Source organism: Lepidochelys olivacea, assembly GCF_965140295.1.
Source record: "Lepidochelys olivacea isolate rLepOli2 genome assembly, chromosome: 1".
Classification (NCBI taxonomy): Eukaryota; Metazoa; Chordata; order Testudines; family Cheloniidae; genus Lepidochelys; species Lepidochelys olivacea.
In genome coordinates this window covers 103548159-103561090 of record NC_140411.1, presented here as the reverse complement: position 1 = coordinate 103561090, position 12932 = coordinate 103548159, and the positions used below count along the sequence as shown (strand labels likewise).

The 12932-nt window shown below is 40.9% G+C and overlaps 1 protein-coding gene across 2 annotated transcripts in view; it reads left to right on the top strand.

Annotated features, from left to right (window-relative positions):
• FGF14 (fibroblast growth factor 14) overlaps positions 1-12932 on the top strand; it is a 612800-nt gene that overhangs the window by 423563 nt on the left and 176305 nt on the right. Inside the window, exon 1 of one of the 2 annotated variants that reach the window (XM_084612115.1) lies at positions 774-1416. The exons of the other annotated variant lie outside the window; for it this stretch is intronic. Within the exon in view, the coding sequence (XP_084468241.1) occupies positions 1224-1416 (193 nt within the window). The 5' untranslated portion in view covers positions 774-1223. Of the gene's footprint in view, positions 1-773; positions 1417-12932 lie in introns of those variants that run through there. 2 annotated transcript variants of the gene reach the window in all.

Below are 12932 nucleotides of genomic sequence, written 5' to 3'. Positions count from 1 at the left end.
GGAGCAGAAAGCTCCTCTCTCTTTCCACCGCTCCCTACGGGGCTGGGGATTCACGGTTCACCTAAAGCAGCCCTGCGTCCAGTATAGAGGAGGGCGAGGGTGAGCGTTTACATTGGACGCTCGCTGACTTCTCCTTCCTTCCCTTTCCTCCTACACGCCCAACTTTCCCGGCTTTGGCCCAGGCTGCTGGAGGCACGAGGGGACGTTGGGTTTGGTACTGTGTGTGTGTGTGGCCGTTATTTGCTGTCACCCTGCTCGCTAGCTTCCCTCCGGATTATCGCGTTCACACTGTGTCTGTGCTGCAGCCGGCAGAGAGGCGAAGGGGTCTTTTTATACCACGTTCTTTCGCCTCCCCTTTCGCGGGCTCCCCCTCCCTCCTCGTGTCACCGTTGAAAAATGACGCGCCTGCCTCCGGAAGGGAAGAGAGATCCCCGCAACTTTGAGCTGGCTGGACGAAGCGGAGGAGCCGCCGCTCCCCGCGCCAGCCGGCTTGGGACTGGGCGTGGGGGGAAGGGGCTGGCGCGCGCGCGAGAGAGACACAGATCCAGCCCCCCCCCCCCCCCCCACACACACACGGGGCTTTGGTTGCGCCGGGGATTGGGCCGGCTGGGCAGCGCCTCGCCCCGCCAAGCAGAGCGGCGAGTTTGTGGAGAGCGGCGAGCGAGCCGCGCATTGCAATCGGGGAACCCCAGCTGGGAGCAGAGGCGGCGGCGGCGGCGGCTGCTGGGGGATCCGTTAGAAACTAGCAATTCCCCCTCCCCCCCGCCCACCACCACCCAAAAAACAAACAACCCCCCATTGCACCAGCCCCCGGCTCTGCTGGGGGAAGGGCGGAGGGACTCGCGGTGGGGTGGCACGGCTGCGGTTGCCGCGCTCTCTCTCCCCAGATGCTGGTTTCGGAAGCACTTGGCAGGAGCCTGGAGGCGGCGGCTGTAGCCGCGGCGGCAGCAATGGGAGCCGGCTGCTGAGGGGCGCCCGGCCGAGCGGAGCGCCCGGCGCCGGAGCCCGGGCAGGTGGCACCGGGGGGGGGGGCCCATGCGGTGACCGCGCCGAGCCGCGGGTGCCCCCAGGGTGCAGTTGCGGCTGGAAGAGCCGGAGGAGGGTCTCGCTTGTCCGTGGCGCCCGGGGATGGGTCCCCGCCGCGGCTGAGCCCCAGCGCCCGCCCAGCCCCTCTCTCCGCTCCGGCCGGCCAGTGAGCCGGGAGCCGCCTGCCGGGAGCAGCCATGGCCGCGGCCATCGCCAGCGGCTTGATCCGCCAGAAGCGGCAAGCGAGGGAGCAGCACTGGGACCGGCCCTCGGCCAGCAGGAGGCGGAGCAGCCCCAGTAAGAACCGGGGGCTCTGCAATGGCAACCTGGTGGATATTTTCTCCAAGGTCCGTATCTTCGGGCTGAAGAAGAGAAGGTTGCGGCGCCAAGGTGTGTGTGTGTGTGTGTGTGTCTGCCTGCCCCCGTCTCTGTCTGTCTGTCTGTCTGTCCGTCCGGGAGTGGGGACAACCTGTAGCGGGGCCCCTGCCGGGCCAGCAGCTGGGCGCGGTACACGCGGAAAACTCTCTGCTGGGCTGGCGGCTCATGCAATCTCCCAGCTAGTGCCTGCCCCCGTCCTGATCTCCGGGCGTTTCTGTTCCCTCGCTAGCTGCGTGATCTAGTGCCTTGGGTGGAAAATACACACAGACATGTACACATTAGCGAGAGGAGATCGCAGAGTCAACAGTTCCTAGAACGGGTGGCACAGTGTGATCTATCCAGCTGTTGGCCCGGGAAGTTTCTTACTCAAGGAATACGCCTCCTTGGTAATATAATGCACTATGGCACATAATAACACTTTCCCGAGGTGTTAGCTGTAGTAAATAGAGTCTAGTAGTATCCCTCAAAGAGGCTTTAGCTGTGGTTTCCTCTTTACTTCCCCTGTACTAGTTGCCTTCCTGGGTAATGCAAAGTCTTTTGTATTTCGCTCCCATTCACAAAGCGCCTTATAGGCAGCATTGAAACAGACGAGCAGTAGTTCAGATGTATGTTAATGCCCTGTACTATTCAGGATGTAATGTGTATAGAAAGGTTTCCTCAAACGCTAGTCTAGTCAGAAGAATAAAGCAACGCCTACAGCGACTTCGTGATTTAGTTTTCACAAGGCAATAAAGGGTGAAAACAATCTTTTAATTGAGGTGGTGATAGAGTTAAGTGCATTACGTGGTGCTGATAACTACTGGCTACATAATAAGGGCTCTCATAGCCACAGCCTATTAACCTTTTTTTAAAAGGACAAATAGTACAACGATTTGTACAGCTTCTAAATGATCGGTGTCTGACAAAGCAACCTCAGCAAACTATCGTTAATGGTTCGTTTCATTATGCTATGTGCTTCATTTTACACACCGTATAGGCACTCTATTCTAGACTCCCATTCTTAATAGTTAAGTAGGCGAGAATCATTTCATTTCCAGTATTCTGAGAGTAGGAAGTGTATCATACTAGCATGTTTAAGGACCATGAGGGATACTATCACATACTGTGTATACTGCAATTATATACATATATATTTTAACTGCTTATTAAGTTAGGGTCCCTAATATAAAGGATACAATCTGTGGATTATTATAATTTCTTCCCATAGATTACAGCATACTCAATAAATAGAGGTCTCCAAATTTACATTAGTAGCATGATTGCATTTTTTCAATGCTTTGTATTTAAAGAGTGTAAACAAAAGGATAAAACTATATAAAAAGACAAGAACATTTATAATTTTTCTTAATTTTATCGCCCAATTAAAGAGTAATACTTCCAGAATTTAGAACTGGTTTTTACTTTATCACATACTTATGCCCAGAAGGCAAATAGCTTTAAAACACAGGGATATTTTTTAAAGGATGAAGATTTTAAATAAACATCTTCAAAAGCAAGGAGAATATCAGTAAAGATATTACAGTATCTATTACTTACTGTAGTAAAAAACAAATTCTTTCTGAATAGATTAGAGAATGATTCTTCCATCCTGTGCTGTAATTTAGTCTATATAGTGTGTGGAAAGAAGTATACTTCCATTTTAATTTGGTCTAGAGAGTTAGAATTGTTGGTAAACTATTTTTATAGTTGATGAAAAACTAAGACATAAGAATTTACCTGTTCTGTTCCATCTTTCCTTTTCTTTCCATACATTATATTTAAAATAGCATCTTTTGATAGGATCTAAAACATTTTATTTTGTATGGCTTTATTATTTGTAGCAGAATTATTTCTTATTCTTCAGTTGTCTCAAATCCAGTGAAAAGAAGCAATAAAGATACAATAACCTCAGATTTCTTGTATTATTGTAGAATACAACCTAAATGTTGCCATTATTTGCAAAGTGGTATACAACTTGTCTTCTTATTTCTGAAAACTGATTTCTGAAATATACTTTAAAAGTTAACATGGAGGCTGCATAAAATTATTGTACACTTCTTTTTTGAGCATGTAGTGTGTGTGTGTGTGTGTGTGTGTGTATTAATAACAACATCTTTGTAAGACTAATTTTTAGATTGAGTAATTTCTTAAATATAGATCTATAATTGACTTTTACCAGATAGATTGTCTGTTTTATAATAATTGATTATGGAATTTATCTTTTATAGTTGGTTGATGGAAACAAGTTTACTAGGGCTTCCTTTAATACATTCACTTACTGAAAGATCATTTTTGGCCAGCTCTGAGTTTCATATTCTGGCAAAACTCTTATTGAATTCAGTGAGACTTGAGGATGATAACCCCTTCACAGCATTAGATGCCAAGCATTTCCACAGTTAAGAGATGCCTCCAGCAAAGTTCTGTATTCAACATCATGGATTTTTCATAGTGTATTTAGTAATGCTCCTGAAACCGATCATAATTAAACTAAATTGGAGTATAACCTAAACTCTAACTCATGTTAGCACTATTGGTTTCAATGGGAATATTTGTTAGTGAAGGTTGCAGGATCAGGCCCTTTGTTTATGTCAACGTTAAGAGCTTTTTAAAGGCATATTTATCCAGTCCCTCATGTTAACAGCACAAATTCATTATTCATCCGTAAAACGTTATACTAAAAATAATCAGTTTTCTGTATGTGAGTGCCGTGGTGGTGATGATGCATAAGTTGCCTGGTGTACCTGTGGATTCAAAGTTACATACAAGAAGTAGATAAAGTGGGGAGAGATAAAGGGTGGAAAGTGGAGGGTAAATTTAATCACTTACATATCTTGTGGCATAGAAAAAAATTAGAATATGTAATTGTGAAACAAATAGGCAGTTCATTCTGTTAATTGATTAAATGATCATTATACGAAGCAGAAAATCAAGAAAGTTCCATTCCTGTTTGTCTGATTCGTCAGAATATATGGCTATCGGTCATCATATTGTTCATTGAAACTTATTGTTGAGACCATGAGATAAGAGCAAAATGTGATGAATTTCCAAACATCTGTTGTCAGATGTGTGCAATGGGAATTTTACAAATAAATCTTATCTAAATGATGTACAAAGTGTGATGAGAACAAAGAGTGAAAAATGAGCCAGAGATGTGACAAGTGGGCTCCTTGGATTGATCATGTATGATAATATCAGAGTAGAAGTATGCAACAATTGTTCGTTATTTATTGATAGTGAAATCTAGAGTACATCACTTACTCCAAACAAAATGTAACTCCGACTCTTGCAAAGAGGTTATACTATATATGGAAAACAAAAGTCCATATATCTTTGAAGTTAATAGACAGCAAACAGTAATAAAAATCAGCTGAGAGGGATACTGCTTTTTTCCTAAAATGCCTGTTGATACTGCTTCTTGGGTGGCTGGTGCTGATCTGTGAACAAATTATGTGATTTTGAAGACATAATATATTAAAAGCTAGATATCCTCTACTGTATTGGTGCTTCTCTATAGTTGTGTTTCATTTTCTGCCCAGGGTTATCCCTTTATGGACATACTGTAGTAGTATATATTATAAAGATACAGAGGGAGAAAAGGTGAACATTCTTATTTACATTTACTGGTATAAAAGCCATAATGACAGATGTGACTGTGGTTTTGTTTCAGATATTTTTTCCCAACTGTTTTGATTAATGTGTCTTTGTTCTGTAGTTGATATTGATTTCTATGGGAGAATTACCTAATAAGCTATTGTGTGGACAAACCACAATAATGTATCAGACAACTTTGATGTTTAGTTTTAATATTATAATAGCTTTAATTTATTCTAACTGCCACGTGTTGAAGAAATCACTGGCATTAATTTCCTCATACTCTTGAAGCCAATATCTGTGCCCTGGCTTTGATGCCAAACACGTATCAATACTAACTTTTTCATTTTGGATTAGAGAACAAGATAGTTTAATTCTGTTTATTCTCCAGATTCAGTTAATGCAATACAACAATTACACAGAGGACTGACAGATATGAATTTTGAAGGCTTCATGGGGCGTGAAACCTGACTATAACCAGAGACTATGCAATGAAAAGCAGAAAATAAATTCCTATGCCTTAGTTTATGCAATTACATTACATATGAAGTGTGTGATTTCAAACCATCCACTTGTCCCTGTTGCATTGTTAGCTTCTAGTTAACCTATATTTTAACCTATAAATCTATATCCTTTATTGGTCCCCAAAGTTGTAGTCTGGTTAATAGGTTCTCTTCAGATTGTTCCATTGTGTAGTATTCATCATTTCAAATGTATAAAAAATAAGTGTGTTATGTATACTGTGTATATGTATATTAATACCAACTTATATTACTCAATTTTGGAATGATTTGGCTTCTAATTTTTTATGCTAATACCAGTGAGATTGTCTCTGTCTCACTATGTTCAGAGAATATATTTATTTCAGTTATTAAGACATGACTATTAGACTTCTAGGTTTATTTTTTGTGAATGTTCTACAGCAGTATATCACTTGAAAGAGTGCCTTTTGGGACAATTAATGTGTACATCAGATGGGGTTGATGAAGCGGATGGGGAGTGACTTCACAACCTAAGAAGGAAAATAATTCTCAGGAAATGGAATACCTGAAGTGTCTTTTTTGCTTTTGTAGAGCTGAAAGCAAGACCCATTCATGTGTACACATGAAAATTAATTTATTTCATTCCCTGCAAATCAGAACACTCCATTTGTATCTAGAATTCCTAAGAAATGAAGATCAGTTTGGAAGCTATTGCTGTTCCTAAATTAGTACAAACTGGCTTGGCTTTCCTAACTGAGGGTCTCACCTTAGGAATTCATTCTTCTTGTCCGCCCATTAAGACGCACATTTAGCAATCTTTCATATACATTGTAAGGCCCATTTATTTTGCCAAGTGTTTGACTGATTTTTTTTTTAACTGTGTTTAAATCTCTTTAAATGCAGTGCCTAGTTGTCAAGGTGACAGGCACTGTAAGCCTGTTTTTGTAATAAAATATGTATAAAATCAATTTCATTTTTTTCTTTTAAAATGCTGCTAAATATTCCATTGAAAATCTATAATATTATTGCAAACACAAAACATACAAATATGTTGCTCCAATGTAGGTATGTTCATTTTCCTTTTTTAAAATGTATTTTTGCTACAATTAGTTTTAGATTGAGTATCAGGGCCTTTCCGAGGCAAAACATTTCCCACAGAGTGGGAAGCTCTTCTTTAAATAGAAGGGTGGTATTGAAAAGGGGTTTTGGTATGTATCAAAACTATATTAAAGCTGATTATGTTGAATGTGAATTAATGCAAACAACTTGGTTGAGAGTATGGAGGGATTATAACGTCCCTTGTATTGAACTGTTTCTGGTGGATCTAACAATGGTGCTGAGTCAAGGATGTAATTTTAAAAGGAGAAGGAAATGAAAAAAGTTAATTCCTCCTTTAAAACTGTAATGTAATATTAGATGATAAAGGATTTACAGCAGTGTTTCACATCAAAATGGGCTTTAAATCCTGACTTACGATGGCAGTGTTCTTTGTGCCCATTTAACGTGCAAGTGATCAAGTATCTTATATGATTACAAAACATCTCATATTAGTAATATAACTCAGGAACAAAAAGACAAATATAATTATCATATAGTCTTAAAATATTATGTTAAAGTAGAAATAAGATAGAAGCATTTTAGCATTGTGTGTTTGATAAATATTAGTAAATTTTAGACTTCATTGGACCTTCCCAAAGGTTACTTCAGGTTTTAAAAATCTATATTTGGCTGGCATCCCTTTTTCCCTTTGTCTGCAAATTGCCAGTATGTGGTAATATTTCTTGTCTTTTCCTTCCTTCTGACTTCGTGTATGCTGGAACATGTCTATTTATACCAGCAATCTTGAGTGTCCAGTTGGAGTAAAGGAGATTTCAGAATTACCTCATTCTGAAATACCTTCCTCTTCCTTACACTCTTATTCTCTTTCACTTCCTTCCTCCCTACAACTGCTGATTTAACTTTTCATTTGTAACAAATACAACATTGTGGGTGATTGACTCTCTCTGAGTTCTCCTGAAGTTTAGAGAATCTGGATCCAGTTGAGTACCAGTTCAGGCTTCCCATTAGTTAAAAAGACACTTCATGTGACCATTATGCTTGATCATGACTTGGATGACACTTCAAGTCTGTGCAATGTCCACTTGCCTGGGAAACAAAATCCTTCATACATCTACTTCTCTTATTGTGAACTTATGCCTTCCTTCACTGGCCTAAATACTGAAATATGAAATGAATAGTCATTTTAAGGACTCTAAATTTCAAGGAATTTTTTAAAAATATGCCAGGCCTGGTAATTATTAAAGTTTATTATAGAATTTAAAAGAATCTGGCTAATAGAGATGCTAAGGGAAATTTTACTATACACTGTTATTGACTTATTATTGGAAGAGCTGTAGCAATGACAGCTAATTTTGGGTTCTGTTTTGCATTTAAACAAAGGATTCAACCTCTTTGTTTTGCATGAAGAATAAATTATATCTTCCCAAACTTACAGCGCATAACCTATGAGTAGAGATTGAATTTTCTGAATATTTTGAAGTAAACCTGCTAAGCAATTTGAGTTATTATGAATTAAAAATGGGGCCTCAAAGAAAGTTCACATTTTTGAGTCATGATTTTTCAGGCCTTATATTTTAAAAACGATGGACTGCAGAATGTTTGGAATTTGTAGTTAATTGGTTCTCTCTCACCAGATAATATTCAAAAATTAAGTAATCCAAAAGACAAAAAAAGGGTTGGCATTTTTTCATTTAACTTTTGTGCGGTGGGTAACTGACATAAAACGTTTTACATTGTCTACTTTGGTGGCACACTAAATCAGCTAAAAGACTTTCTGAACAATCTAGAAGAGCTATTGCTCTTTTTTTCTGATCTTTTAAATGTAGACCACGCCTATGTCTGCATAGCTATGTTGGTCCCGGGTATGAAACCCCCCACATCCCTGACCGACATATCTATGCCAACAAGACCTTCAGTGTGGATACAATGATGTTGATGGAAGGGGGCTTCTGTTGACGTAGCTAATGCCAGTCAGGGAGGCAGTGTTCCTACAGCAACAGAAAAACTCCTTCTGTTGGTACAGACTGCATCTACACTGAGGGGCTATGCCGACATGGGCTTCATAGTGTAGACCAATGGTTTTCAACCTGTGGTCCATGGATCCCTGGTGGTCCGCAGACTATAGCTAAGATTTCAAAGAGGTCTGCACCATCATTCAACATTGTTAGGGGTCTGAAATGAAAAAAGGTTGAAAACCACCGGTGTAGATATAGCCTTAGATTCCCGAGTAATGCCAGTTCTGTCTGAAGTATCAGAGGGGTAGCTGTGTTAGTCTGTATTGACAAAAATAATGAGGAGTCCGGTGGCACCTTAAAGACTAACAGATTTATTTGGGCATAAACTTTTGTGGGTAAAAAACCCACTTCTTCAGATGCATGGGGTAAAAATTACAGAAACAGGCATAAATATATATTGGCACATGACGAGAAGGGAGTTACCTTTCAAGTGGAGAACCAATGTTAAAGGCCAATTAGGTCAGTGTGGATGTGGTCCACTCCCAATAATTGTTGAGGAGGTGTCAATACAGAGAGGAAAAATTGCTTTTCATAGAATCTCAGGGTTGGAAGGAACCTCAGGAGGTCATCTAGTCCAACCCCCTGCTCAAAGCAGGACCAATCCGCAATTTTTGCCCTAGATCCCTAAGTGGCCCCCTTACAGATTGAACTCAGAACTCTGGGTTTAGCAGGCCAATGCTCAAACCACTGAGCTATCCTTCCTCCCTTTTGTAGTGATTCAACCATGCCCAGTTCCTATTCAAGCCCAAATTGATGGTGTTAAGTTTGCAAATGAATTGTAGCTCAGCAGTTTGAAGTCTGTTTTTGAAGTTTTTTTTGTTGAAGAATGGCTACTTTAAAATCTGTTATTGAGTGTCCAGGGAGACCGAAGCGTTCTCCCACTGGCTTTTGTATGTTACCATTCCTGATGTCTGATTTGTGTCCATTTATCCTTTTACGTAGAGACTGTCTGGTTTGGCCAATGTACATGGCAGAGGGGCATTGCTGGCACAAGATGGCATATATCACATTAGTAGATGTGCAGGTGAATGAGCATCTGATGGTGTGGCTGGTGTGGTTGGGTCCTATGATGGTGTCGCTACGGTAGATATGGGGACAGAGAAGGCAACGGGATTTGTTACAAGGATTGGTTCCTGGGTTAGTATTTCTGTGGTGTGTAGTTGCTGGTGAGTATTTCCTTCAGGTTGGGGGGCTGTCTGTAAGTGAGGACCGGCCTGCCTCCCAAGGCCTATGAGAGTGGGCGATCGTTTTCCAAGATAGGTTGTAGATCGTTGATGATGCTGTCGAGAGGTTTTAGCTGGGAGCTGTATGTGATGGCCAGTAATACTCTGTTATTTTCCATGTTGGGCCTGTTCTGTAGTAGGTGACTTCTGGGTACCCGTCTTACTGATTTTTAGTTCTGTCTGAAGTTGAGCTTACCATAGATGACAGGGTGTGCAACTATTACACCAGTACATGAACTTAAATATCGAAATATCATTTCAAAAATGGTTGTACATTCATTAAGACACACACTACCCCTGTGATGTATAGCATCCATTTTTTCATGTGAGTAAACAGGCATTTATTGTTTGATCCTCCATTACACGTGCACAGGTGGAGGGGAGCAAAAGCCAGCAGAAATAGAGGGCACATGGTAGAGAACAGCACCTCCATAACCTACTTCCTCCCCCTACCACAAGCCCTTCTGAGCTTCTCTGCAGGCTTAACAGAAGGTGGAACTGATATGGGTGGAGAGAAGTGGAACGTGTCTGCATGTCAAAAGTGAGTGAGGTGGAATTGAGCATTTGCTCTTCCCAAGTTGTGCTCTTGTTAACCAGGTGGATTTCTCAATACAAATCTATATAACGTTCCATGCTCCGATGGAGGAAGCAGATGGGAAAGTCAAGAAGGGTCTGGATCCCTGCAGTGTAAGTCCAAAATCTGTGAATCAGTAACCTGATTTTCCTGCAACGCCTGAGGGCTCTGTAAAGTTTCCAAGCCACTCTCCCTTCAGAATGTGCGAGTTTAGATTTCCTACCTATTTGGTAAATGAGAGGAAAACCTAATGAGTCAAAACTTAGATTTTCTATTGGAATGTCCTCCCTCCCACAGTTTTTTCCATGGAGCTGGAGATCCTCCCCTAGGCCAGATGCTCATCTGGCGTGAATTAGCATAGCTGTGCTTAGTCACTTGATAGTTAGCCATAAGAAGCTTGGCCAAAGCTACTCAGCAAATCAGTAGCAGAGAAGAATAGAGCCCATTAGTCTTGACTTCCAATCCACTGATCTAACTACTAGACCATGCTCTTCTTCATGGCTTGAATAAAATTCTGGCATTTGCTTGAATTATAATGCAAGTTTTCATATTCATCCATTTTTACAGAAAATCAAGATGCCCCAAATAACATGCAATTCAGCATGTGGTTAAGTATTTAAAGCAAAAGCTAACAAAAATAAGGCTGAAATAAGTAGATGCAGCAAGCATGATATGAGATTTTAATGGATGTGGTATATAAAAAGGAAAAACACAAAAACCCAACCAACAAGGCTTTCTGCGTACAGGATCAAGTTTTGGTTAGTTTTGTAAAATGGTGACCATGCAGCCACATAACCCTGATATGTATTGTTTCAGCTTTTTAATAGGTTTTCCATAATCACTCCAACACAATTGGAACAAATCAGCTAGTGTGTGGGGAACACTTCCCCCTCCTTTCTATAACAGATGTATTTTAACAATTTCCTTAGTCTCTGTGATTTTAATCTCTCACTTGAATGTTGTGATGGGGTGTACAAACCCCACACTGGGCTCACAGGAAATAAAGGACAGTACTGGGTCCAGGTATCCTTGCCCCTCCAGACCTGCAGAGCGTGCTCCAACTGGAGAGGAAGCTTAAAAGGTGCTATTGGATGTGCTACCCATTCGGCCTCCAAGGGCTCTATTTACAGGTGTATGTCAAGAGTAGGTCCTTTGAAATCATTGGAATTACACTGGTGTACATAAAAATCAGGATTGGGCCCTTTAATTGCAATAATTAGATTAGATAAATGGTAGAGCCCGACATTTATTTAAAATGTAAAATGTTTTCCTTTGTGAAATAATAGTGTAATGTAGTATTTTGAAACACATACAGTCTCTCTCACTGTGTATATAATATATAGCCACATACCAAAAGCCTAAGTTTAAAGAAAATTAATTAGGGTGCAAAGTCTACCACTGCTACAGTTGTTTTATCAGTTGCCAGAGATTGCCAGTGTAAAGTGTATCGCTGTGAGTGTGGCAGAGGTGGTTGTTGGTGCTTTGGGAGTGACATGGGGCTACCTCTTTAAAATATTCATGTTCCATTATTACTTAGACATGGTGCTATAATTTTCCTGAGGAATGCAAGCAGGAGAAGGAAAGTGGTGATTTTTAGCAGTTTATAACTCAGCTAAACCTGAATAGCATTTAACATAGCTGAGAAAAGGGACTTCTCAAGCCTGGTTGGGCTTTTCCACTCCTGAATTCCAAATGCCTGCTGCAAACAGTAGACATATAAGAGCTTCTCAAGAAAATGTCACCAGATTTTTTTACAATGGAAGTTGTTAGGCAACCTAAATTTAGGGGTTGTTACAAGCTTTCCCTATAGTACAGCAATGCATCAGAGATATTTGGTGTCTGATCTTGCTGTTCCAATTTATATAAATAATCATTAACTGAAGCAGGGACTGGAACCCAACTGTTGTCCCCCCAACCATCAGGTTATCTAGTCATTCTTGCTCTCTAGCCCAAAGACTATTTAAGTATTTATGCGAATTGGAACAATTTCAATAGGAGAGACTGAGAGACCCACCCCAGAATACCACATACCCTGGGGGTTAGGACACTGTTCTAGGAGGTGGCAGATGTGTGTTTAAATCCTGACTATAATTAGACTATGGTTTTGAACCCAAGTCTTACACATTCCATGTGAGTGTCATAGCCATGGGCCTATAGGGGATAATGGGGATGCTACCACCTGCCTTTCTGGTGGTTTTCTGAATGATGTTTAGGTCCCCATGGGAATTTAACCTCTCCCCACCCCCCAAAAAATTGTTTTTGGTCAAAACCATTCTGTGAATGGGTCAAATCTCTGAATAATTTCAGTCAACCCCAAACTGTATTTTTCAGCAAATAAACTATTTTGACCACCTCTAATTGTAAACACACCCGTTCAGATATTTATCTCATTTTCCAAGATAGTGGAATTGTAAAGGTACAGAAAAGAGCAACAGAAATGATTGGGGTATGGAACAGCTTCCATATGAGGAGAGATTAATAAGACTGGGACTTTTCAGCTTGGAAAAGAGGTGACTAAGGGGGGATATGATAGCGCTCTATAACGTCATGACTAGTGTGGAGAAAGTAAAGAAAGAAGTGTTATTTACTCCTTCTCATAACACAC